The sequence below is a fragment of the Armigeres subalbatus genome, chromosome 3 (assembly GCF_024139115.2).
Source record: "Armigeres subalbatus isolate Guangzhou_Male chromosome 3, GZ_Asu_2, whole genome shotgun sequence".
Taxonomy (NCBI): domain Eukaryota; kingdom Metazoa; phylum Arthropoda; class Insecta; order Diptera; family Culicidae; genus Armigeres; species Armigeres subalbatus.
This window is the reverse complement of record NC_085141.1, coordinates 171568377-171596263: the sequence shown is the minus strand read 5'-3', so window position 1 is coordinate 171596263 and position 27887 is coordinate 171568377. Positions and strand designations below refer to the sequence as shown.

Here is a 27887-nt window from a genome sequence, read left to right as displayed (position 1 = left end):
TAGAAAGTGATCAGCTCCCTGCAGTCTGCCGTAATTTTTAGTACTGCCTATCGATCGATTTCATTGAGCTCGATGTTATCCGAAAAGCCCAGGAGCGTGGCCAAGCGAGCCCAGGCCGTGTGATGATAGTGCCGTTCTGTTGCACGTCAGATCTTTTAACCGAATCCTCATTTATTTGCCACAGTAGATGTGGTGCTTGAATGAAATATCTGCGATGGAATCCACCGTTGGCAATCATGCACTTCAATTTTGGGCCAGCGCATTTGCGAGTTCATGTTCTCATTTTCCAATCGCTCATTCCATGTATTTAGCTTACATCTAAACAGATAACACTGAATCAACTGTTAAACGTCACAATAAACGGTTCGAGATCACATCTCTCCATTTTCGGTTGCGTACCACGCTCGCCAAATTTATTTGTACTCTGTCCGTCCACGTGCCTTCTTGTACCTTACGGATCGGAAGTGAACACCATCTTTGAAGGGCTGTTCGACATTCTTTCAACAGTCCCTGCCTCGTAATTATAGTCGATGTTTGTGCCACGATAGGTCATGACGTCGATAATGTCGGAGAAGGACTGCCCATTAATCAGAGCGTGGTCGATTTGTTATTCTGTCTGCAGTGATGATCTCCAGGTGTACCGATATGGAAAGCTGTGCTGGAAATATGTGCTGCGAATGATCACCCAAGTAATTTTGAACAGATTTGGTTGCAGCAACTTAATTATGACTAAATTCGGCCATATATAAGCTGCGGCAACTAATTTGCAACATATGTGCTACTGTGGCACATTCTTGTAGGCGGTGAAACCAATCTATCGTAAGTCGTTTTTGTTCATCAGCCGGTGGGCGCACAATTTCCCTTCTCACTATCAGTCCTCCCGGTGAAGTTATAGAACTGGCCTTTGATCTTCGGCCTGCATATTCTCTCATTGATTGGCTAACAGCTGATCACTCTCCTCTGCATATCACCCATCACAAAGTAAGCTACCCCTGGTAGTCTGAATTTCCGGAAGTAGTTTACTCGTAGGAAGAAGAGTTGCTGGCAAGAGACTACACTCATTTATTTATTACCAGACTAAGGCCGGAGTGGCCTGTGCTGCACATAAAAGTCTTCTCCATTCAGCTCGGTCCATGTCAGTCTGCGGAGTGTCCGCAAATCGTCCTCCACCTGATCGATCCACCTTGCCCGCTGTGCACCTCGCCTTCTTGTTCCTTCTCGCCTTCTGGCTACGTGTGGATGATTCTCCTAACGCCTAATGCAACTCGTGGTTCATTCGCCTCCTCCACGTACCGTCCGCTATCTATCACCATAGATGGTACGCAACACTTTCCTTTCGAAAATTTCCAGTGTGCGTTGGTCCTCCACGAGCATCGTCCAGGTCTCGTGTCCGTAGAGAACTACCGGTCTTATAAGCGTTTTGTAGATAGTCAGTTTGGAACGGCGGCGAACTCTATTCGATCGGAGCGTCTTGCGGAGTCTAAAGTACGTACGATTTCCAGCCACTATGCGTCTCCAAATTTCTCTGTTGGTATCGTTATCGGCGGTCACCAGCGAGCCCAAGTACACGAATTCTTCAACCACCTCGATTTCGTCACCACCGATAGAAACTCGTGGTGGGTGGCTTACATTGACCTCTCTTGAGCCTCTTCCTATCATGTACTTCGTCTTCAACGTGTTGATGACTAGTCCAATCCGTTAAGCTTCGCTTTTCAGTCTGATGTAGGCTTCCTCCATCCTCTCAAAGTTACGTGCCATGATATCAATGTCGTCGGCGAAACCAAATAACTGGACGGACTTCGTGAAAATCGTACCACTCGTGTCAATCCCTGCCCTTCGTATTACTCCCTCCAAAGCGATGTTGAATAGCAGCCACTAAAGACCATCACCTTGCCGTAACCCTCTACGCGTTTCGAAGGGGCTCGAGAATGCCCCTGAAACTCGAATTACGCACATCACCCGATCCATCGTCGCCTTGCTCAACCGTATCAGTTTTTCCGGAAATCCCTGGTCCCGATCGATTGTATCATATGCGGCTTTGAAGTCGATAAAGCACAAATCAAAAGGCCAAAAGCACGCATTTACCAAACAATGACAATAAATAATGATTAAAGCAATTTATGAATTATTTTGCCCCACAACGTAGGCTAGCCATACGTACCGTATTTTACGGTCCAGTCCAGTTTTAGACCTTTTCGTACTATCCCGTCATTACCTAAAAAATCCTCAATTTGCCCCGTTTTTTATTGATTCTATATTGATCATACATAGAAAATAGAAAATATATTTTATAAATTAGAATTTTTTTTTTTTTTTGTCTTTATTAGAGAGATATACAGCCCTCGGCTAACTCATCTCTCAACAAAGAAAGTGAACGAAACCCAAAAAAATTGTAAGCTGTTATGTTGCTTTTAAAAGAACGCTATTTATGCCGTTTTGTATTTTCCATGGATCGATTTTTCTTAAGCTTTTTAACAGTTAGTGACAACAGTTGCTTCTCCGGGAGATTTTTCATACAGTCAATGATTTTTTGCTTATTTCGAGGCATTAAAATTTGGCCAATTTCATCAGTGCACAATGGGGAAATTCGATTGCAAAGGTGGAAAAAAATGATAACTTTCTTCACGAACGACTTACAGAAGAGATCAAGAGCTTATTCGAAAGGGAATTTTGCAAAGAATTCAGTGAGTGCTGTTTCATGGACGAGGAACGCTTCTGTATGTAGTTATCGAGCTCGTTTTGCCCTAATGCCCCATATATCGCGAGTTTCCAAACTATTTGTCATTTTATCTTTAAGACATTGTTCTAAAATTGTGTTTATCTCTTCACTGTGGATCCACAGAAGAGAACTAAATATATTTTGTTTGCAAAAATTTGAAATTTAAGGGATTTTGGGGTCAAATAAGCATCAAAGTGCATTTTATGTGCAATTTTAATGTATTCTGTAAAAAAATAGTAATATTTACAGATAAGTGTTGATATTATTGTCTCAAGGTGTTGAACAGATATTGACAAACGTTTGCCGAACAAAAATTAATGAAATAAATCGTTGCACAGATGTTTTATTTGGTTATTTATTGAGTAAAAAACGATTTTTAAAAACTTTTGAATAGCGCCGATGCCAAACATTTCCAAACCATACCCGATCGCACAACTAAACAAGCATAGTCATATGTTAAGAGTCTTGATGTGATCATAGATAGGAGGTGATGGGAGATACACTTTTTTTTACCTTTTTGCCCAAATTCCCCTATGAAGCAATATAACTCAATGATTTTGAGCAAGGAAATGATGAAGTATTGTTAATTTAATTGATATTTTCCAATGATATAATTAAAATAACAAATAATCATATAATTCATTAAAAATTTTGAATTATAGGAGATTTAGGGGTCATACAGCTCATTTAATGTAATTTTTTATTCAAAATAGCATAACATTTTTCACAGACGACGCACATAGAAGATAAAGGGCTTATTCAAGAGGGAGCTTTCCAAGAAATTCAGTGAGACATCTTTTATAGACGTGAGACACTTCTGTATGTAGTTATTAAGCTAGTTTTGCCCCAATGTCCCATACATCACAGTTTATCAAATTTTTCGTGCTTTTATCTTCCAAGTATTGTACTAAAGATGTGTTCTCCTCTTCATTATAGAACAATAGAAAAGCACTATACATATTTTGTTGGAAAAAGTTGGAAATTTAAGGGATTTTGGGGTCAAATAATCATCAAACTGCATCTATGTGAATTTTTCATGTACTCTGTAAAAAATAATAATACCCAAAAAGTCATTTGCACTATATTACGTTGAATGATCATTTAGGGTTAATTTACGGTGATTTAAAAACTTGTAAGCATTGATGTAGCTCTACATATGGTCAATTTTATGAAATCTACAACCTATTGATTATTCAGATATTTACAGATAATATTTTATATTATTGTCATATTTTTTTAACAGAAATTGATACCATAAAAAAAACAAATATCCATATATTACAATAAAAATGGATTTTAAGACATTTTGGGACAAATAAGTGAAAAAATTCATTAATTATGTATTTAAAAATCTAGTTGTTATCTAGTTGTGCAAACGGGTATGGTTTGGTATGGCATTTAAAAAATCGGGGTTTACCCAATAAATCACAAAACAAAACACTTGCGAAATGATTTACTTCATTAGTAATTGAAAAATGAAAAATTCACGTAAAGTGCAATTTAATACTTATGATGATGATGATGATGATACTACCATCTATTGTAGCAAGGCACCTGCCGATAGCACTGGCCATATCTGACGAACGATTTGATCATGATTGTACTATTGTATGTATTTCATCAAACTCCTGTATGAAGGGCCAAAAATGGGTGGGGTGGTTCCATGAGCAAAGACGCTTATGCGAATCCACGGGATGAATAGAGAATCTCCTTCCAGAAGAAAGTTCGTACATACAATAATATAATCTAGCCCTCGTTTCCCAGATTGACCCAATAGATGGGGAGAAGAGCCCGCCCTTTATCCACGAAATGTTAACAATAAGAAGTTGGCGATTCCACTCTTCCTATCCAAATCGCTTCAATTGGGTGTCCTGATGGTTTTTTTATGGTTTATAATAATATAGTTTTAATATAATTTGGTAACAATTTAAAATGGAATTCTCTCACCAAGTTTAAATTCGCATGTCCTGGATTAATTTTTCGTCAACACCAGCTAGTTTTAGATTTATGCTGTCTTCAGAGATGGAAAACCAATAGTTCGTCAAGAAATGTCCTGCTGTAAATCGGGGAATCGGGGACTCAAGGATCGAAAAATAGACTTCTTTATTTCTGAAAGTATGCATATTGCTGTATGAAGGGCCAAAAATGGGGGCGGTGGACCTGTAAGCAGAGACACTTACACGAAACCCACGGGAAAATGAATCTCCTTCCAGCAGAATGATCCAACAAAAATAATAATGAAATTTGCAATACTTGTCAAGCTTTCCACGGGATGGTTTGTTTGAAGAAGGGCGCGTCAACTGGTTAACAACTGTTGGAGATAAAAGTAATAGACGCGAACGACTAATATTTGCCTTCCTTGACTCCGATTGGCTACCACTTCATTGTCCAGTTGTAACTTAATTGATGCCCTGATGAACCCTCCCAACCCCATTTCATATATTTACAGTCAAATCAATAATATTGTAAGGGAAATTTAGACATATGTAGAGAATACATGAAATAGTGATCTTGTAGACAATCCTATAAGACCACGGTGCTCCAATACTTTGCTCTGAAACATTAATTTCATTGTTAATTTAGGCTATACATAACAACTACATGTAAGCACAACGGTGGTGTTTCGGTTGAAGAATCAATGGACCTCGGGCCTGTATCGGAAAAATTATCCCTGACGCATAGACAATCTTTAATTTATTGAAAGAATGATTATGAATATAGGGGAACTGTACCAGTTTTGACCATATTCCTAATTTTGCCAGTTTCTCTATGACTCCAAAAATAAAGCAATTTTTAAGGGTTTTATTAGAATTAACAGGAGATATATTCCTTATGCTTCTTCATTGTTGATATTGATCGATATTTTTTTTTGTTTGGAAAATATGGATTTCTTAGGGTTGGCCAAATTAGGCAGTAAGGTGGCCAACACTGGTACACTTACCCTATACAATATATAATATAGCATATGTAATGATAAATAACTGTAGCAAGGCACCTGCCAATGGAACTTACATAATGAAAAATAATTGATACTATATAATATATATAATGTTTTATCACATGATTTGTGTGATGCATGAGATGAACTTATTCCAAGTTGACATTATAAAGTAATGTTATATAGAATTTCTCCTTGCATGTTACGTCATCAAAATATTTCTGGAAGGAATAATAGAGTGGTAATCATTTCAATATATTAATCAAATAAATATAAACATAATAATATGAAATGTATATTATGATATATTACGAACTAAATTTGGTAATGATTATGCTTTCTCCTAATGCTGGTATTAAATTGTTGTTATTATTTGTAACCGTCAGATATGCAATTGATATGGTCATACAACGATAAGATGTGCTAAAAACTTTTAAAACTTTTTAAACTTTTTATTATTTTGGGTTTATAACATTGTTATTGAAAATTCTAATTATTATGATATGTGAACATGCGTGTTTTGTCCCACTCAATGGACATGTTATTTTGACCACGCATTAATTCAAACTCTGTTTATTTTGATTTTTTGGATTAAAAAGAACTATTTATGTAATGTAAAATATAGGTCGAAAATTAATAAGCAATAAATAAAACAATATAATATAAGACAAGATCAGTATTTTTTATTAGTATTTAGTATATGCATCATCCGATTGCAAAGAAGTATGGTATTACTAAAGTTTTTATTAATTTGAAGTGTACTGCCTACCGTTCCATCCTGAAAATGACCGCATATGAGTCCCGTTATCAAGGAAAAAGGAACTCATATGCGGTCATTTTCCATATGGGACAAACTGGCTTGTTATTTTTTTCGACTTTTCCTGAACAAGCATTCCTATTTTACAACTGCATTCGATAATAATATGATGAATATGGCCGTTAAAGATTCTAACTCGAGAACGACGAAAATTCATATGGGGTAGATATGCGATCATAGGCAGTATTTGATCCACGATTCGAAATAATCCTGGATAAAAAAAGGAGTGGTTCAAATATACAAAATTTAGAATCATATGTAGCTAGAAATATATGAAATAATATAATAAATATAAAAACAACAATATTTATAATTATATGATAATCTATCAATAATCCAAGCTATTCTACCAGTTAATTTGTGACATTTAATAAGTAACGAGAGGTTGGTAAAAGCTGGAGGAGTTGCCAGAAGTTTCAGAAATTTCCGGTTTTGGCAATCAGGTAACACAAGACATGACATATTTTTGATGACATTTAGATATGCTTCTAGCTCAATTTGCCTAAAATAATGTTTTTCGTAGTAAGGTGTTCAACATTGCTTTGGAAATATTAGGTTCAGGAAAACGAAATCGCCAACTGAATATTATTCATTATGAATTAATTACAAAAAAACAATGATTACGGTTCTCAACCATTATACAGCTTTAAAGTATTTTAAAAAAAGGATAAAGTCAAACATAATAGCACATTTTCTTGTCGCTAAAGCAAAAATGACACCACTTACAGGACTTCTCCAGTTGTGTCCTTCCAGCAGATTGGTTGCAGCAACGATGGGATTGGGAGATCATTCAACGCACTGTCCCGGCACTGTTAACTGTTCACTGGAATCTTCGCTCCCACACAACTCACTAGTCACAGTCACTTGAATAGTTCACAAAAATCTTTATTTGGTTTTTAAAGGTCTTAAAACAATTGGTGACAGATGATTTTTTTGCGACCGTTTCCAGGCACAGTCAACTACGATTCAAGTGCAATTTAATACTTATTTGACCCCAAAATCCTTTAAATTTTCAACTTTTACCAACAAAGCATGTATAGTGCTTTTCTATTGATCTATAATGAAGAGGAGAACACATCTTTAGTACAATACTTGGAAGATAAAAGCACGAAAAATTTGATAAACTGTGATGTATGGGACATTGGGGCAAAACTAGCTTAATAACTACATACAGAAGTGTCTCACGTCTATAAAAGATGTCTCACTGAATTTCTTGGAAAGCTCCCTCTTGAATAAGCCCTTTATCTCTATGTGCGTCGTCTGTGAAAAATGTTATGCTATTTTGAATAAAAAATTACATTAAATGAACTGTATGACCCCTAAATCCCCTATAATTCAATATTTTTAATGAATTATATGATTATTTGTTATTTTAATTATATCATTGGAAAATATCAATTAAATTAACAATACTTCATCATTTCCTTGCTCAAAATCATTGAGTTATATTGCTTCATAGGGGAATTTGGGCAAAAAGGTAAAAAAAAGTGTATCTCCCATCACCTCCTATCTATGATCACATCAAGACTCTTAACATATGACTATTCTTGTTTAGTTGTGCGATCGGGTATGGTTTGGAAATGTTTGGCATCGGCGCTATTCAAAAGTTTTTAAAAATCGTTTTTTACTCAATAAATAACCAAATAAAACATCTGTGAAACGATTTATTTCATTAATTTTTGTTCGGCAAACGTTTGTCAATATCTGTTCAACACTTTGAGACAATAATATCAACACTTATCTGTAAATATTACTATTTTTTTACAGAATACATTAAAATTGCACATAAAATGCACTTTGATGCTTATTTGACCCCAAAATCCCTTAAATTTCAAATTTTTGCAAACAAAATATATTTAGTTCTCTTCTGTGGATCCACAGTGAAGAGATAAACACAATTTTAGAACAATGTCTTAAAGATAAAATGATAAATAGTTTGGAAACTCGCGATATATGGGGCATTAGGGCAAAACGAGCTCGATAACTACATACAGAAGCGTTCCTCGTCCATGAAACAGCACTCACTGAATTCTTTGCAAAATTCCCTTTCGAAGAAGTTCTTGATCTCTTCTGTAAGTTGTTCGTGAAGAAAGTTATCAATTTTTTCCACCTTTGCAATCGAATTTCCCCATTGTGCAGTGGATTGAACGGAATTAGTAACTTGGTAGGCAAGTATTTCCTGAAAATCAGGTCACGCCTCAACGTCAATAAAATAAAGCGCATGGACAAACATTCTAATTATCGGATTAAGCTTTCGATTTTGAATCTTCTGAAGTAGGTAATTTAATTTTTTTTTTCTTTAAAATCTTCAAGTCTTTCTGAATAATTCAAAATATTTCAAAACCATCCACTGTAAAAAAAATGACGGCATGAAAAAATAATTGATAAATTAACTGAACAAAATCAATTTTAAGGCAGTTTCAAATCGAAGGATAATTTGGTCGGATTAAAGGCTAGATTTTAGATTCCCCACGTACTTTAAGGCTAGTTCACACATCAGGAGCTTGTCGATAAATTTCGCCCCCATGTTTGTGACGAGATTCATGGGATTCCGTTATGAAAAACTAGAAATTCGGCCCCGATTTAAAATACAATCCGGTGGAAACCTCCGAAAGTCTGTAAATGAGCTGTAAATCAGACTATAAATTGGCCAAGATTTTTTTTAACTTGTAGAGACGAAATTGCAGGAGTCCAGCTTTTTTTGGGAGCACATTAGAACAAAACCAATGGACAAGATTCCCGAGGTGTGAGGCTACTTTTAGCGCCATTTAAATCAATTTCGATCAAAAAGGACTGTGAATTGATTAGATTTGACATCTATTCTAATGCGCCAACCATATTCATGAAAATAATTAAAATTACATTACTGTTCTTTCCTTGTTGAGATTCTTGTTATTCTTATCCGCAGATTTTCCCCACTTATATTCATGAAAAAGGGATTTGGCACGGGAAATCAATAATCCCACATTTTTTCTTAAAACTTTTTTTTCTTAGCCTTCTAATGATCAAAACCGGCATTAGGCAGAATACTTTGATTATTGTTTGTTATTTTCAATTGTTCAGAATTGGAAAAGTTTTTGATATTGGTCAATTATAAAATCCTTCATGCATGTCTAAGAGTTAATTTACATAAAATTTCAAAATTCCTCATTTTTTTTAATATTGAAGGATACGTAATTTTCCGTTCCTTCGTGTTTTTGTTCGCGTCCCTTTAAAGAGTGAAATATTTGTAGTTTAGTATTTTTCTACAACTAACTTAATACAATAGAAGATTGTGGTGGTGGTGAATGATTTACTCTAAAATATTTCTAATTTCTTACACGGAAAATGAAAATTAAGCCCCAAAAATTTTGAAATTTTCACAACTCTTGAATTTTATCACAAGGTTTTTTGGCATTTCCCGCGTTTGTTCCGTGTTTTTTCAACGAAATGATCTGGTCAGCCTACCACAACGTCCTTTCGAGGAAAACACCTTTGTGGCATTGCTTCATCATGGTCATTCTTGCTCACAAACATCAAATTGGTGCAGGTACAATCACTTTCTAGTTATCGATCCACATTGTACAGCTTGATAAACAATGTTTACAATGGATCAATCGCCGCGAAATTGCTGGTGGGGATTCTCATCGATTTGTTTTCGGCGAAGAATGACAAAACAAAACTTTGCCAGACTGTCCGGACGTTTCGGTCGATTTACTGGCCTTCGACCATCTTCTGCGGACAAATCTTCCAGTCACTTATTTTCTAACAGTAGTAATGGCTGTCTGTTAGAAAATAAGTGACTGGAAGATTTGTCCGCAGAAGATGGTCGAAGGCCAGTAAATCGACCGAAACGTCCGGACAGTCTGGCAAAGTTTTGTTTTGTCTTTTTTCGCCGAAAACAAATCGATGAGAATCCCCACCTCGATAAACAATGGAGCGATAGCGGAATGCAATATTTGAACACTTACCCAAGCTTATTGAGCAAAACGTTTTTTATGTAACTGTGATTATAGCATCCAAATGAGTGTTATAATGATTTGCATCATTTGAGTGCTATAACGTACATTACAGCACTCATTTCGTTGTTATGAAAAAGTAGGCCGTTTTATTACTCAAATAGGAACTGTGAAGAAAGATATTGTGCTGCCAATATAAAAAAATAGAAAAATAGTGACATTTAAATAAAATTTCTGCGAGGTAAGACATCCTCCCGACACCAACCAACGATGTAATACGTGCCTCCACGCACTGTCCATACCAAAAAATAATAGTGAACACTTGGGGTGGTGTTGCTTAAGTACTGGATGCTGAAGGGCCTCCATAAACGTTTAGGCAACAGAACATAATTGTTATTTCGATTTTCTATAATTTTGAAATGGCGTCAGTTAGTTTTGTTTGTTAACTAAAATGAACAGCAGAACAATTTTAACAACAAAGAACTACATCTAGCTTATGTATAGAATTAAATCTAATTTTGCTAGCAATAGTTTTCCAATGAATTGTTACTTCATTTATTTAATTGAATCTACATTCTACACATCCTTGGTTGACATAGAATACTTATAAACGATCTGCTAGGAATTTCCTCACTCATTATGTACGAAGATTCGATTGGGCTTAGCTCAATGCCATCAAACAATATAATAATTAGTAGGAGACCAACGCCTTGTAACACCAACACAACAGTAAACACCCCGATGTCTCAATCATTTTCGGATCCGCTCATTTTCAACCCACATTCCTTCACAACAGCCAACATGTATATAAAACTATAAACATCGTCGCCGTCATATTATTACCGGAACTGGCACTCCTCAGGAAAAACCGGCGTCTCTGCCTCTGGAAAGCGTTGCTGGTTCTTTCCCGTTTCTGTTCCTCTTCTTGTTCACTGTTTCATCTGTTTTTCTATCGCGCGGTTTGCTTCAAAATGTCACTTTGTCCTTGGTCTGTGTAATGCAGCCGATGCTGATTTAATGTTCTCCGTGTTAGTTCCTGCACCGAAACACCTCACCCTGGAGCGGCAGTTGAACAAGAGCGTCCTAATCGGGTGGACGCCACCGGATCCACCGGGGTGCAATCAGATCGAAAGCTACCACGTGTACGTTGACGGCGTACTGAAAGTGACTGTCAAGGCGACCGAACGCACACGAGCTCTGGTAGAGGGCGTAGACTCCAATCGAGTAAGTTCCGCCGCTTATGCAAACTAATTAGTAACAAAGTGTTCTAATCAATCATTTTCCTCTGCTTTTTCTCTCCTGTGCAGCCACATAGAATAAGCGTACGTAGTGTAACACATAATCGTAGAACCTCTCGCGATGCTGCCTGCACAATGATCATCGGACGTGATACCGCACACTTAGGACCATCGGCAGTAAGAGCCACCAATATTACCTGTTCCAGTGCGGTCATTTCGTGGCTGCCAGCAAACTCCAATCATCAGCACGTGGTATGCGTGAACAACGTTGAAGTACGAACGGTGAAACCTGGTGTCTACCGACATACGATAACGGGTAAGTTGCGATGTTTAAAGAAGAGTCCCGCTCATCATTAAAATAAACTTGAATTTCCCTCCCACAGGACTAGCGCCTAGCACACAGTATCGAGTGACGGTTCGTGCGAAACATTTACGCGCGGCAGGTCAAACGCAACCCCCTACGGCAGGTCCTCCCCCGGAAGAAGCGCCTGGAGCGTACACCGACTTTAGAACCCTAGCCAAAGGATTGCCCGATCCGCCACAGGTTGACAAACCAAATATCCATCATAACTTACAGAGCTTACAAATCCAATAATCCATACAGGAAATTCAAGTCGAAGCTGGACCACAAGACGGCACGCTGCTGGTAACCTGGCAGCCAGTGACGCGACCTCCTTCGTCCGGCCCCGTGACCGGATACGCCGTGTACGCGGACGGCAAGAAAGTGACTGACGTGGACTCGCCGACCGGCGACCACGCGCTCATCGATATCGGCAAACTGGTCGGACTCAATCCCCGAGCAGTGACTGTGCGGACCAAGTCCCGTGACTCCCAGTCGGCGGACAGCAACCCAACCATGATACCAAGTAAATATTTGCTATGCTGATTGATGTTGTGCCTGACTTTATTTTCTTTGTGTTTGTGTATTCGTATGAGTACTGCTCTCTTGGTGTATTACACTACTTGTCCAGTATATTAGGAGGAAATTATCATGCTCGCTTTCTGTTTCTTACTGGATTGATTTGGTTGGCCGGGACGAAAAACGAAACGAATGGAAGGGCCACCCAATGGCATTAGCGGTAATACTACATGTTAATATGCTGAAACGTGCGGAAAATGATTGATTAAACGGCCATGGAGATGATGTAGTTTGTGGCCATTATGGGATTGATTTCACCCAACCAGCAAGGATGGCGGGTTTTAACTACTTTGAATAATGAAACATTTCATGGGACCCATTTCCAATGGGTGTCAAGATGGATTACCAGAGATATGCGAAGCAATATTTTTCAGAATGACCACGTTTCAATACTTTGTTTATACATCAAAAGCATTTTTACTAATATATAGGCCACAGACAAACAGACAGAATGTAATGTAAACATAATGTAAATTCCACAGTTGTGATCTTGGCGAATATTAGGTAACTCTTTTGTCAACGGTAATTCCGAAATTGGTCGAAAAAGATGTATGCCTCAGCAAATTTTGCACAGAGATTGATTCATCAAAAGCATTGCCGAGATATCAGCTTTAGATTCTCGCCAATCGTAAAATTTAGAATTTTATGTGGATGGAGATATGCTAAATCACAATCAGTGCCAATAAAAATTATCTAATTTTTTGGCAAAGTTTATGTGTAGCAGTTCCATTTCATTGCATATTTATAAATAAATTTCTGTTGTTGCGCTTTCGTAGAATCCAGACGAAGTGGTAATAGCTTTGTACTATTTGACTCGAATATGCTCAACACAGAAATAAATAATGAAAAGTAAAGTTCTACGCGCTGTAAAACTTGAGATGCGGAAATTAACACTAATCTACGCGGAAATGGACCTCTTCCTAACAAGTTTGCTTACAACTTGCAAGCAATATTGACGACTCACGTCAAATATTGTATACGTTTGGGCTATATCACGCGCGGAATTAAGCTAATAATGGCGTTCCGTTTATGTGCATCATCTTTAGCGTAAATTTCAGTGGATTTTTCTATCTGTGAACGGATATCAGCAGTCTATTATATCCATTTGTCTATGACTAAACCCTATATCGCCATATCTATCCGCCCTGGTTATGCTTTGCTTTTGAAGTTGATCGAAAGCCTCAGTGTCAAGTTGGACCGGAGTGAATAATCTATCATCACATGCAACTGATGAGCAAGAGAGAAGTTGTAGCATTAGAATAAATATACTTTCAAGCCTACGTGTCTATTATAATCGACGGCAGTTTGATCGCTATGCCGTTACTTGTAGGCACTGTTCCATATGCGGTTGAATATTGTATCCATACATGCAAATACAAACGCTTAAAAAAAATGTTGCTTTGAAGTAGTAATGAATATCATGAAGCAACTAACTCATTGCATAGAGTTGCTTCTAGTAGTATGATTTATTTAGAGCTAGTTATTCAGTTATTCACAGCGCCCCTGTCAATACCATTAACGTGAAAAGTTCTCATCCGGTGAGGGGAATAAGCACCCCAGGGGCAGAACGACACTATGTAGTTTTTCAGAATATTTTCGACATTTTTCAACAATTTTTACTACAAATCATGTAGTTCATATCTTGATAATCATTCTTGAAATACCATTCGGCCGAATGCCATTTGGCCGTAGGCCACTAGACCGAAAGCTGTTTGGGCGAATATAGCATTAGGCCGAAAGGGTCGTACAGCTGAATAGGTCATTTAGCCGAATAGATCATTTAGCCGAATAGGTCATTTGGCCGAATACATTTTTTTGGCCGAATAGGACATTTGGTCGAATAGGCCGTTTGGCCGAATACGAACAGGACATTTGGCCGAATAGGTTATTTGGTCGAATAGGACATTTGGCCGAATAGGACATTAGGCTGAATAGGACATTTGCTCGAATAGGACATTTGCCCGAATAGGTTATTTGGTCGAATAGGTTATTTGGTGGTATAGGTCGTTTGAAAAGTGAGAAATAAGGGCGTCGTACGAAATGAGAAGTGAGACCTCTCACTACTCACTTTCACAGTGAGAATCACTGTAAAAAGTGAGAAGCACGAAGTGAGTACCGTGGACCCCGGTAATATGACCGCTTTTATTTTGAACATTTTTTAATTTGAACCCTGTTGGTTTGAACATCGTTCAAATTAAAAATTGTTCAAACGTCATTTAGCACGTGGAATCGAGAAAAGAAAAATGAAACATCGTGAAACAGAACGCAGAATCAAAACAAACCAGCAAAGAGAGCGGCCAAAAACCAGTTTTTCTGATGCAAATAGAGTAGCCAGAAGTTCAAATTAAAAATGAACCCCGTTAATTTGAATGAGGTACCGTTCAAATCATCGGGGGTCCACGGTAGTGAGACGACATGTATGGTCAAATGTCTTTTTCGGCCAAATGTCCTATTCGACCATATTTCCTATGCATCAAAATTTTCTATTCGGCCAAATTACTTTCGGCTAGATGGGCTTCGGTCTAATGGTTTGTTCGGCCTAGTGGCCAAATGGCTTTCATTCGAACGGCTCTTCCCCTTTAAAAACTCATGTTTTCTTTTATTCTCCTTCGTTAAACACAGTGAATTAACGTTCGTCGTATAAAACAATGGATACCGTGGCAAATCAAATTTCGGACGCACTCAAACTTCGGACGCTTCAATTCGTATGGGAAATTTTCTGAAATATTTCATAGAAATGTTTCGTCAAGCTGGATCGGAAGGACTAATAATTTTAGCTTGTTTTAGTATAGTAACATTATAATAAGACATGTTGAAACAATGCGAAGAAATGATCAAAAGACAGTCTGAGCTGTCAGTGAGAATTGTTTTCAATTATTCTTCCCGGTACTGAGTAATCAGGTGTCCGAAGTTTGAATCTTTGTGTCCGAAATATGAATTCAAACCCGCCAGTGTCCGAGGTTTGGATCGAACACAAGCCGGACATTTTCATAGATTGCAAACATTCTTCGCAATACGTTGCACATATTAAATACAAAGTTCAAAGATGAATACTATACTTAGTGATTGCAATGGTGATTTGAACGTTGTGATTTGAAATGTGAGCAAACAGGATGATTGTATATCAGAATGTGCTTAAGCGTCCGAAGTTTGAGTTTGAACGGTACTTTGAAATGATTTCAAACACTTACTGAAACGATTTTTTTGGAAAATTAGTGGAAACGATGCGTTTCAGCATCAAAAACTAAGGCGTGATGTTTTGCTTTAAAATCGCATACGAGTTTGCTCGCGCGGGAGGACACAATAATTGAGATGTATGTGTTCGCTAACATGCGCTGCCAACCCCAACTTCACCTATTTTGCCAATCAACTCTCCACACACCAAGCACCAAACACGAGTCTCCAAACAGTGCAAACGCCCACACACACACACACACACGCATCAATGCATCGGCGCATGCGTCAGCAAGCCGGTGTTTCTTCTTCTTTTTTTATTTTCCCCTCCAAAGGTGACGCAATCCATTATAAAAGCGAGGGTGTCAAGGATGTTCTTTCATTCAGTTTTGGACCACCATCGAAGACGCATCCCTCCAAGGAAGAGCAGCAGCAGTAGCAATCCAGCTACACAGCAACAGGAGCAGCAGCAGTGGCAGCGAGACCAGCTGCAGTGACTTCGATCCCGAAGAGAAAAGGCAGCACTTCCGCTGCGATAATAGTCGGACAGAAATAAATATAGCTAATAAGTAACCATTGGCTTTTATTTCTTCGGCTACAATTCCTGGTTTATTGGCATCATGAACGGTTCTTCTCAGGACCAGTTTTGAAGAGTTAATTGTGAATGATGGCCAATTCCTCCCCCCGTCGAGTTTTCCGAGCTGCAGTATAGGCACCCGCATTGCCTCAAATTGTTTGTGTTCATTGCCGAACATAAATTGGTCCTACGAACCGGATCGGGTGCAGCTGACGGCAGGTGAGTAGAAAAGCGTTCGCGTGGCTTGAACAACGCGAAAATCCTAAATTCATAAGCGTTCACGTGGCTTTAACAACGTGAAGTATCCATAAGCGTTCCCGTGGCTTGAACAACGTGGAGTTAAAAAAAAGTTGAAAAGCGTTCACGTGGCTTCAACAACGTGAAGTACAAGCGTTCACGTGGCTTCAACAACGTGAATTAAAAGCGTTAGCGTGGCTTGGACAGCGCTACCATCGCGATCGTGTTCGTGCCGTTCCGAAAAGTTGACTTCCGCTTCGCGTAGTATCGTTTCCCATCGTTCCGCAAATTCGTGCAAGTTATTCCGTCCGGTGCGATTACCGTCGGTACGCGTTACTGTAGCCTGCAGCCGTGTGTGTTTTCCATCGTAGCGGTATTTTGTTGTTGTGTGATTCCTTCCCGCCGCTACGTTCCTGCAGGTCTACAATCCGTAATCGCTAGAAATTCAATCCGGACAAAATGGTCAGCCCAGAAGACGTAAGGTTGATGACTATCAAGCGAGGTCAAGTCAAAGCCAAACTAACTCGGATATTCAATGCGTTGAATGCGGCATCCCAACGAAATGTGCGACCATCCTTGCCGCAGCTCCGAGTTTACACCAAGCAGATGGGTGTCATTTATCAAGAGTATAATGATATCCACGACATGGTGGTGGCTTCCGTTCCAGAGGAAAATGTTACCGAACAGGAAGCGAAGTATGTCGAGTTCGAGAGCCAGTACAACGAAACATCCACCATGATAGAAACGATGACCGAGGTGATAGAGAAGGAAAACCGTGTTCCCATTCAAACAACTGCAGTGCAAGGCGGTCCGCAGCAGGTTATTGTTCAGCCGCAGTCTTTCCGCGCTCCTCTCCCGAGCTTTGACGGGAAGTATGAGTCATGGCCACGGTTCAAAGCCATGTTTCTGGACCTGATGCGACATTCGACAGATTCGGACGCTGTGAAATTGTATCATCTGGAGAACTCGCTGACGGGAAATGCAGCTGGAGTGATCGACCTAGAGACTCTGCAAAACAACAACTACCAACGAGCATGGGACATCCTGGAGGAACGCTTTGGTAATAAGCGATTGATCTTGGAGTCGCATATCCTCGGAATCCTAAACATGAAGAAAATGTTGAAAAAGTCATCGAAAGACCTCCGTAACCTGGTCGATGAATGTACCCGTCATGTGGACAACCTAGTCAAACTGAATCAGCCGCTTTCGGGAATGTCTGAGTTACTTGTGGTGACAGTGCTAACTCGTGCATTAGATGACCAGACTCGAGAGCTGTGGGAAGCTTCCATCAATCAAACCGAACTGCCGGAGTATGAATCTACAATAGAGTTCCTAAAACAGCGTTGCGTTATTCTGGAAAGATGTGAGAAAGTTGTTTCTGTTCCATCGCATGCAAAGTTCTCCAATCAGAAGATTAATATTCCACCAAAATCAGTGCCACCAAAAACCTCACATGCAGCGTCTGTGCCAACGGATTACGTGTGCGATTTCTGTTCAGGACATCATCAAAATTATAAGTGTTCCGTATTCCTGAAGATGAATGTGGACCAAAGGCAAGCCAAACTGAAGGAAGCAAACTTGTGCTTCAACTGCCTAAGGAAGGGCCATCACAGCGCAGGATGCTCCAGCGATAAATCGTGTTCGAAATGCTCGAAAGAACACCATACGTTGGTGCATTTCGAGCAACAGAAGGCAGTGGTACATTCCACCAACACAGCCAAACACCACGAAGTGAATCAAGCCGTCGCATCGTTTGAAGAACCCGTAAGTTCGTCGTGCTCAAGTACCAGCATTCCACCGGGTTAGCAAGTGGTCCTGATGACAGCGATGGTTCAACTGACAGCGAAAAATTGACCATGCATCACGTGCGAGCCTTATCAGATTCCGGATCCCAAATCAATCTTCTAGCAGAATCTGCAGTACAGAGGCTCAAATTACCAAAATACCCATCTACTGTTCCAGTCATTGGCGTTGGCGGCAATAGATCCCAGCTTCATCACAAGGTGGTGGTACCAATGTCGTCCAACTGCAGTAGTTTCGCTACCAACATTGAGTGCTATACTTCGCCGAAGGTCACAGGGACGATTCCATCTGTCCGTGTCAACATTGATAACTGGAACATTCCTCCGGGTATAATAATGGCCGATGCTTCATTCCACTGCCCACGGGAAATCGAGTTGTTGATTGGAGCCGAACTATTTTTCGATGTGCTGAAGGAAGGGCAAATAAAGCTTGCCAATCGTCTGCCAGCCTTGTATGAAACCCAATTTGGATGGGTCGTGGCCGGATCGTACGCGGAACAGGAGGAAGATAACCCAGTGTGTGCCAATATAGTCTTGACTGATGGCTTGAAGAATGTATGCAATGGTTCTTCAACCAGGAAGAAATTTCTGAGCCAGCCATGATCACCACCGAGGAGCAACGTTTCGAAGAACATTATCAGCGAACCTATCGTCGGGAAAAAGGTGGAAGATTCGTAGTCCAGTTACCATTTCGAGATAACGTCAACCAGTTAGGAAACTCTAGATCTCTCGCCTTGAAACGATTCCTGCTTCTGGAGAAAAGGTTGGCACGAAATCCTGACCTTAAAACCCAGTATGCCGATTTCATCGAGGAGTACCAAGCCCTTGGTCACTGCCGGCGAGTTCAAGAGGATGAGGATTCTCCGGGCACCCAGAGCTACTATCTGCCACACCATTGTATTTTGAAGCCAACAAGCAGCAGTACCAAATTACGTGTCGTTTTCGACGCTACCGCGAAGACAAATGGACTATCCCTAAACGACGTGCTGATGACCGGTCCGATTAGCCAAAGCGACTTGTTCACTATCGTCATGCGCTTCCGGACTCATCCTATCGTTATTACTGCGGATGTATCGAAGATGTATCGGCAAATACTTGTTGATCCATCCCAGACGCGATATCAACGAATCTTCTGGCGTAATGACTCCTCAGAGGCAATGAAGGTGCTGGAACTGTTAACTGTGACTTACGGAACGTCAGCAGCCTCATTCCTTGCAGTGCGATCAATGATTCAATTAGCCAGGGATGAAATGAATGATTTTCCAGAAGCAGCAGAGGCTGTTTTGTATGACTCGTATATGGACGACATACTATCTGGTGCCGGTTCAGTGGAAGCCGCAGTGAAGTTACGCAGCGATATCGAGAGGATGATGATCAAGGGCGGTTTTCCAGTTAGGAAGTGGTGCTCCAACTCGGAGGAAGTGCTATTTGATGTTCCAGAAAAGGATCGAGAAACATTGATACCCATCCACGACTCCGGTGCCAACGAAGCAATTAAAGCTTTGGGACTCTTGTGGGATCCGAAGCGCGACCTCTTTCTTTTCCGTCAAGCATCCGATTCGAACAACCTTGAAGAGACAGTGAATAAGCGAAGTGTCCTATCCCAAATAGCACGGTTGTTCGATCCGTTGGGACTCATCGCGCCGGTCATCGTTGAGGCGAAAATGATAATGCAGTGTTTATGGACTTGCAACCTAGGATGGGATGACCCACTTGATGGAGACCTATTGCAGCGTTGGAAGGAGTTCCGTGAATCCTTGGAGGACATTCCCGATTTGGAAATTCCCAGATGCGTCGTGGTACAGGAGCGGGAGGTATTGGAAATACATGGATTTTCCGATGCTTCCATTAAAGCGTATGGTGCATGCGTGTACCTCCGTAGCGTGCGAAGTGACGGATCTGCCGCAACTCATCTTTTGTGCAGTAAGTCCAAGGTGGCTCCTCTCAAGGAAATGACGATTCCAAGGATGGAATTGTGTGCCGCCTTATTGCTCTCCAAGCTGGTACACAGGGTGACATCAACCGTGAAGCTATCGATCTGCGAAGTGAGACTGTGGTCTGACAGCCAAATTGTTTTAGCATGGATCAACAAACCTTTGGATCGGTTGCAGGTGTATGTTCGAAATCGCGTCGCAATTATAAGACAGCTGACCGAGCATTATGAATGGTGTTACGTGAATACTGTTCGGAACCCAGCCGACATTGTGTCACGGGGAATGAAGCCAATTGTGTTGAAACACTGCAGCCTTTGGTGGAATGGACCAGCCTTTCTAAATTCCGCCGAATACGAAACAGAAGCTACCGAGGAGATTCCTGATCGTGAGATTCCCGAGTTAAAGAATGAAGTCATAGTAAGTCCAGCCGTGAAGAAATTATGTGAACCAGTTTTCGAGCGTTTTAGTTCCTTCGGCAAGATGCAACGAGTTTTGGCTCACGTGTTTCGTTTCGTTCGCATGGCTTGTACGCCTAAGGATCAGAGAAAACGATTCAATTGTCTAACCGTCCAGGACATGCGAAAGGCTTTAATCGCCATTGTTCGAGTTCTCCAGCAGAATGAGCTTCGAGAGGAAATTCTAAGTGTACAACGAGGAGAGTTACCCAAGCGATTTGCAAGCCTACAACCATTTATCGATAACGAAGGATTATTGCGAGTCGGGGGGCGCTTACATAACTCGAAGCTGCCTTTCGATGCCAAACATCAATTATTGTTGCCTCAAAAACATCGTATTACGGAGATGCTGATTAAGAAGTACCACGAAGAACGACTCCACGAAGGTCAAACAGGACTGCTGGCGGCCATTCGGCAGAAATTTTGGCTGACAAATGCGCGCTCTGTTATAAGAAAGGTTATCCACAATTGTGTTAAGTGTTTCCGTACGAAGCCACGGAGCATCCAGCCGCTAATGGGAGTTTTGCCAGAAGCACGCGTTACCGTGAACGCACCGTTCGAGCTCACCGGGGTGGACTATGCTGGACCGGTATTTGTAAAGGAGGGTAAGCATAAGCCGAAGGTAGTAAAGGCGTATATTTCATTGTTTGTGTGCCTAACTACGAAGGGCATACATCTGGAATTGGTGTCGGATCTGACGACTGATGCTTTTCTCGCCGCACTCGATCGTTTCATCAATCGCCGCGGTTTTGTTCGGAAACTATTTTCGGACAATGGAACGAATTTTGTTGGCGCCTCGAAGGAGCTCCACCAATTACGAACGATGTTCAACGACGAGATGGAAAGAAGCAAAATCAACGATTACCTGATTGCTCGAGAGGTGGAATGGGAGTTTATTCCACCGAGATCGCCTAACTTTGGTGGTCTATGGGAGGCCGGAGTTAAGGTGGTGAAATCCCATTTGACCCGAACTTTGGGAAACACTACTCTAACCTTCGAACAATTTGCTACAGTGCTGACTAACATCGAAGCAATAGTCAATTCTCGCCCTCTCTATTCATCGTCAGACGACCCAAATGACCCGCAGCCAATAACACCAGCCCATCTAATGCTTGGTCGACCGTTAGATCCTATCGCCAAGCCATCGTATTTGGACGTACCGCAAAATCGGCTATCTAAATGGCAGTATTTGAACCAGCTGAGGGACCATTTTTGGAGAAAGTGGTCACGTGAGTACCTTTCAACCCTCCAGTCAAGAGCAAAGTGGACAAGGAAGCAACCCAACATTGAAGCCGGAACCGTAGTTCTACTTGCCGATGACAACCATCCAGCACAAGTGTGGAAGCTTGGTAGAATCGTCGCTGTCTACCCAGGAAGAGACAACATCGTACGCGTCGTTGACGTCAAAACCTCATCCGGGGTGTACCGTAGAGCAGTTAGTAAACTCGCACCGCTTCCTTTGCAAGAGTACAGTGATGAATCTGAAATGAAATTGGAATTGCATTCCAATGGCGGGCAGTATGTTCGCTAACATGCGCTGCCAACCCCAACTTCACCTATTTTGCCAATCAACTCTCCACACACCAAGCACCAAACACGAGTCTCCAAACAGTGCAAACGCCCACACACACACACACACACGCATCAATGCATCGGCGCATGCGTCAGCAAGCCGGTGTTTCTTCTTCTTTTTTTATTTTCCCCTCCAAAGGTGACGCAATCCATTATAAAAGCGAGGGTGTCAAGGATGTTCTTTCATTCAGTTTTGGACCACCATCGAAGACGCATCCCTCCAAGGAAGAGCAGCAGCAGTAGCAATCCAGCTACACAGCAACAGGAGCAGCAGCAGTGGCAGCGAGACCAGCTGCAGTGACTTCGATCCCGAAGAGAAAAGGCAGCACTTCCGCTGCGATAATAGTCGGACAGAAATAAATATAGCTAATAAGTAACCATTGGCTTTTATTTCTTCGGCTACAATTCCTGGTTTATTGGCATCATGAACGGTTCTTCTCAGGACCAGTTTTGAAGAGTTAATTGTGAATGATGGCCAATTCCTCCCCCCGTCGAGTTTTCCGAGCTGCAGTATAGGCACCCGCATTGCCTCAAATTGTTTGTGTTCATTGCCGAACAGTATGAGTGATTTTACCAACACTTATTCAGTTCAAATTTTCGGAGGACACTCTGAACATGAGAAAGAATCAGATAAGCGTTGTGGAGCAAAATCGATTTTGGAACTGAATATCTTGAACATCTTCTTTGGCAAGTACCATGGATAGGAAAGACTGGGGAGACGTAATACTCTTTTCTCATTTCCGATATATCATACCCATGTAGCACACTTGTCACATATCAGTCACTGTAATTTATATGCGACCAAAACCTTTCACATTGGAGTTGCTGCAACTAAATCTATCTGAACTGTGCTACTAGTGTAGAAATTAATAAAAACATACAATTTAAGTTATTCTGGAAATTAAAAAAATATACTCCCAAGAACATAATTTATATTTTTAGCTAATTTTTTTCGCCAAATTTTTGGGTTGTGAGTCATTTGGCATAAAGGCAATTTGACATAACGGGCATGTTTTGATAAATATTTATCAACTGATGGTAGAAATTTTTCGGAAAGACGGACAAACAAAACGGAAAAACTACTCCTGTGGAAGGGCACTGGACAATTTATGACTGATTTTGATTTATGACATTTTATGACTATGATATATCCAGCAAACGTCTACTGTTAAAGGAGGAATCACAATATAGAAATATTTCACATGCAATGCAGTGAAAAACATAGATCTCAGTATAAACTGCTGTCGCATTCATCGCCGCCGTAGTGAGTGCGACTGTAGGGCAGCCAAAAAATTATTCCATACAAATTAGCATTCAACCCCACGCAAGTTGCTCTGACAGGCTGCTTAGTTCGTTCAATACCGCATGAATGTGAGTGGCCCATTTAAACGCGTGGTGAATTTTTATCATTTGCTGGGTGATTGTGTTCATTTTGCTGTGCTAAATTTCACTTTCATGGCGCAGTGGGTGATGTGAGTTCCATATTGTTTACTTCTCTGCCTCTTCGAGAATGTGAGGTTGATTTCAAAGCAGGAAGAAAAAAAATAACATCACCTTCACCCAGTGCTGCCAAATATTTACAACCCTTAAGGTGATTATAGAATGAAGCCAGAAATCGGCCATTTTGTAAACCACGTGCTTTTTCAATATTTTTTTTTCGAGAGCACGAGATGAAAGAACCATAACGCGTATGGGGCTGAAATCATGGTAGATCGTTTGCTTAGTTATGCTGAACAATCATAATTTGAGTTTCGACACTGTGTGAAAACTATTACGCCAGATTTGGGGTTTTGGAAATGTATGTAGATAAACGTGTGGTGAATTTAAAATTCACCACGGGCTTCATTCTATAATCACCTTAATTCACAATTACCGTTGCCTTCGTTCGAGTAAATGTCCAGTTTAAAAAAAAACATTGTCTTAATCTAGGCAAATGCCTGCTCTAAACAAAGATTCATCATTTCCTTATGTCGGGTGAACATCTACTTCCATTTAAAATCACATCAGCGCATGCCTCATATGCAGGCGAACGCCTGCTTCTAAAGCAGAAATCACATCCAACATTGCCGTCTTCCAGGCAGATTAAGAAGGAATCACATTCTTCCAGGCAATCGCTCACTTTGAAAAATAATCACATTCTTTTATTAAATATTTTGTCTGTGCATATGCACAGCACATGTTTCGAAATGGACAAATTGATATGAGATTTGCGAAAAAGAATCCACGTGTGTTGGAGGGACTCGAACCCTCAATTACATTCACCGTTATCTGATTCCGGGAAAATTTCTACCGAGCAAACGAATACTTCTTTAGAAAAAAATTCACCCACCATTGGCTTATTTAAGATAGATGCATTATTTGCGAAGGAGGAAAGATTTTCATCATTGCCTTTTTCTGAGCAAATCATGACAATTCTCTCTACTGTATACCCGGCTATTGCAAGAGTTCGGTCACTTTTAATTTATTACCGATCTGTGTTACTTAAAAAAAACTGTGTTACTTTCACCATTCCGGGCTTATTTAAGGTCTACAATAACTAATTTTGTAAAATGAAAAAAATACCCTGAATTTCGACGCTTTTCACAATTATGCCAAATGGCCTTTTTCATCTGGCATATACCTAATGTCAGCTGTCGAATGTTTGTATGGGTAACAAATGATGGATCAAATTTACAACTTTAAATCCAAATATTCTAAAATTTCTTACAAATAATGATATTTTTATAAGTACTGATCTGCCGTAATCTTAAAAAGTGACGTATACGCCATTTTCCAAAAATGGTGTTAAAGAGTTCTACTCATCGAGCTCTTTAACAGAAAAATGGAAAACACTCATGTTGTAAAATGGCTGTTACGTCACTTTTCCAGATTACGGCAGTGATGATTTTGTATATTTATGTCTTTATGCTGTTAAAAAATAACAGTAATTGGCCAATGTTATTTAAAGTTTTCATGGTCATTGAATAGATCAGAGAATCTAAATCGCCTTCTTCGGATTGACAATTCTCGTAAGGAGACGGGTGGTTAAACTAAGGACGAAAAATGTGAATTTGACCAATGAACTTTTAAATAGTGATATGTTCCCTAGTGAAATTGAATGAAATTTAAATAACTAAAAATATGTTATCACTGTCAATTTATGGGTTTATTATAATGTGGCACTTCAATTGCCAGACACTGTATAACTCCATACTTTCGAGTACAGTGAAAAAAAAATATTGGAGAAAGTCGAATATCCAATAAATGTCCGCCTTTATCCCCATCATCGTGCCAAAAAAAATCTAGAGCCATTCAGCACTTTTTAGAAGTGCTAGAACCGGTCAGTGCAGAATTTTAACTCAAAATTTGAAGCGATTTCTTTACAACAAACTCTTTACAGCTGCGTATATGTCGAAGATATTATTCAAGACAAAATTTTCAAAACGACTTATCTGCTTTTGTAAACAAAGATTCAAACGACGATTTGATGAATCTGATAGCTCTCCCACGCAAACCAGCACCATCAACAGGTAGCGGAAATCTTCACCTACCTATTGGTGGTGTTGTATTGCGTGGGAGAGCTATCAGATTCGTCTAATCGTCGTTTGAATCTTTGTTTGAAAAAGCAGATAAGTCGTTTTGAAAATTTTGTCTTGTATTGATAGCTAAATATTATCATCGTCTATATTCATCCCCCTCATTTCTGCATAACCCATTCTTTACTGTTTGACCCGACCATTCTATCCGCCCCTGGGTTGCACTATCAGCATCGCATTTAATCTCAAAACTGCCGGTCATTTGTTATCGCTCAGCTCGTAAAGCGTAGGCAGAGATTTGGGTAGACTGTCAACTGTGGTGAATGCTTATTCAATGATGTCATCGTTTTGCAAACAAAGCTTACATTCACTCTGGAAGAGTGACGTAATTTGTAGATACTTAAACAAACATTCAATGGAATATTCGATTGTCAATAGTTGCATAATTATATAGTAGGTAAAACATGTCCACGTTAAATTTCGGATACCATCACCTTCCAAGGCGGCTTTTAAAAATTAATAAATCTCTTCACTTCATGAGCTGGTTGCAAAATGTTTTATCTCTCGTCCAAATTAATGGAATGGGCTTAAATCAATTGAACATAATCTAAGTGTCCGAAATTTAATGTGGATAATTTCTTACATGGTATCTAATCCGTTTGGTAATTTGTTGAGCTTCACAGTGTATGGGTAAGGAATAATCAATCTAATGTAGCTCCGAAATCACATTTGTACCGCCATTCCATTCCCGTTCAAGCCATCCAACTCAATCCAGGCATTTCGATAGGGTCTTTATTTCGTCAGTACATTTGGTTAACACAACTCTTCAGACTGCCATAATCACTTTACTTTAGTCGTAAAGAGAATGCAAAATTGTTGGAAAATTGTCCGATGTCAGAAGGCGAAAAAGTTCTCTTTTTGGCTAGTCAAAGTTCTATACTAGATCAACTCTTATTCACTAAATCGTAATGTCCCAGCTTGAAACTTTCGTTGTTCATAGTTCATTTCTTCCATCTTTGTCGCTTTTCTACACATTCCCAAGCATTCCCAGGATACAGTCAACACTATTACAGAAAACCACGACTATTGCCGTAACACCCACGTCTATCGTCACATCTCATAAATTCCATCACATTGATCCTATCTGTCGTACATTCCCATTTGATAATCCTAAAATTATTTCTATTTCCGTATTATAACCTCTGTCCTCCCTTAAAAAAGGTTCCAACAGCTGAGTCTAAATCACCAATCTGTAAAAAAACAAACCGCTTTTATACAAACAGCTCGCCAGTAGTACCAATCATCTATTATAGGAACTCTGTAATAAACACATGAAAGGGAATCAAGTTCACTGCCATTTAGGTGTAGGTATTGTAAGATTTTCCAAACTGTTAGATGAAACAACACCTATGCTACGACATCAAAAGGATGCATGACATTAAAAACAAACAGCCATATCGTCGACAACCTACTCCTCACCTATCACTGTATACATACTCTGCACTATCTATCTCCATAGTGATTGTAATTGCAAGAGTACAACCAGGTAGCGTACAATTCCGAGCATCTTCTTCACGCCGCGAGCTTAGAACTTGTTCTAATCTATCCTCTCTTGATTTCTTTTTGTGCCAGTACTGATGTGTACATATGCTAGATGTGTTGACAATGCCATGTTTGTCGTGTGTATGTATGTATGTGCCTAATGCTCTATGATGATAAAGTAGTGTGTGCTACATGTGTAACTTCAGTGATGGATGTTGATAGAGCAACAGTGAAATGATAACAGCATAAACTGTAGTCAAAGTTTAATACGAAAAACATTAAAAGAGAACTAAATGCATTACTCTACGCCGACACTAAGCAATGATTTAATCAACTCATATGCATAAATGACATTTTGAATAGGACAGATGAATAAATAATATGATAAAAACTACTGAATCTTGCCAATAAATTATGTTGCTGCACAGATTCCATGTTGCCGTGCCACATTGCATAGTTCGATAAACCGTGAAGCGATAGATGTACTTGCTTTTGGAAATGTTTGATGTC

General features: G+C 39.8%; 1 protein-coding gene across 4 annotated transcripts in view; it reads left to right on the top strand.

The window, feature by feature from the left end:
• Nucleotides 1–27887, top strand: part of LOC134226938 (RIMS-binding protein 2) — a 266124-nt gene that overhangs the window by 178211 nt on the left and 60026 nt on the right. For 3 of the 4 annotated variants that reach the window (XM_062708070.1, XM_062708069.1, XM_062708068.1), the window contains 4 exons: nt 11446–11636; nt 11720–11966; nt 12034–12194; nt 12255–12516. In XM_062708070.1, the coding sequence (XP_062564054.1) occupies nt 11446–11636; nt 11720–11966; nt 12034–12194; nt 12255–12516 (861 nt within the window). Of the gene's footprint in view, nt 1–11415; nt 11637–11719; nt 11967–12033; nt 12195–12254; nt 12517–27887 lie in introns of all 4 variants that reach the window. The other variant, XM_062708067.1, reaches the window with a different exon arrangement.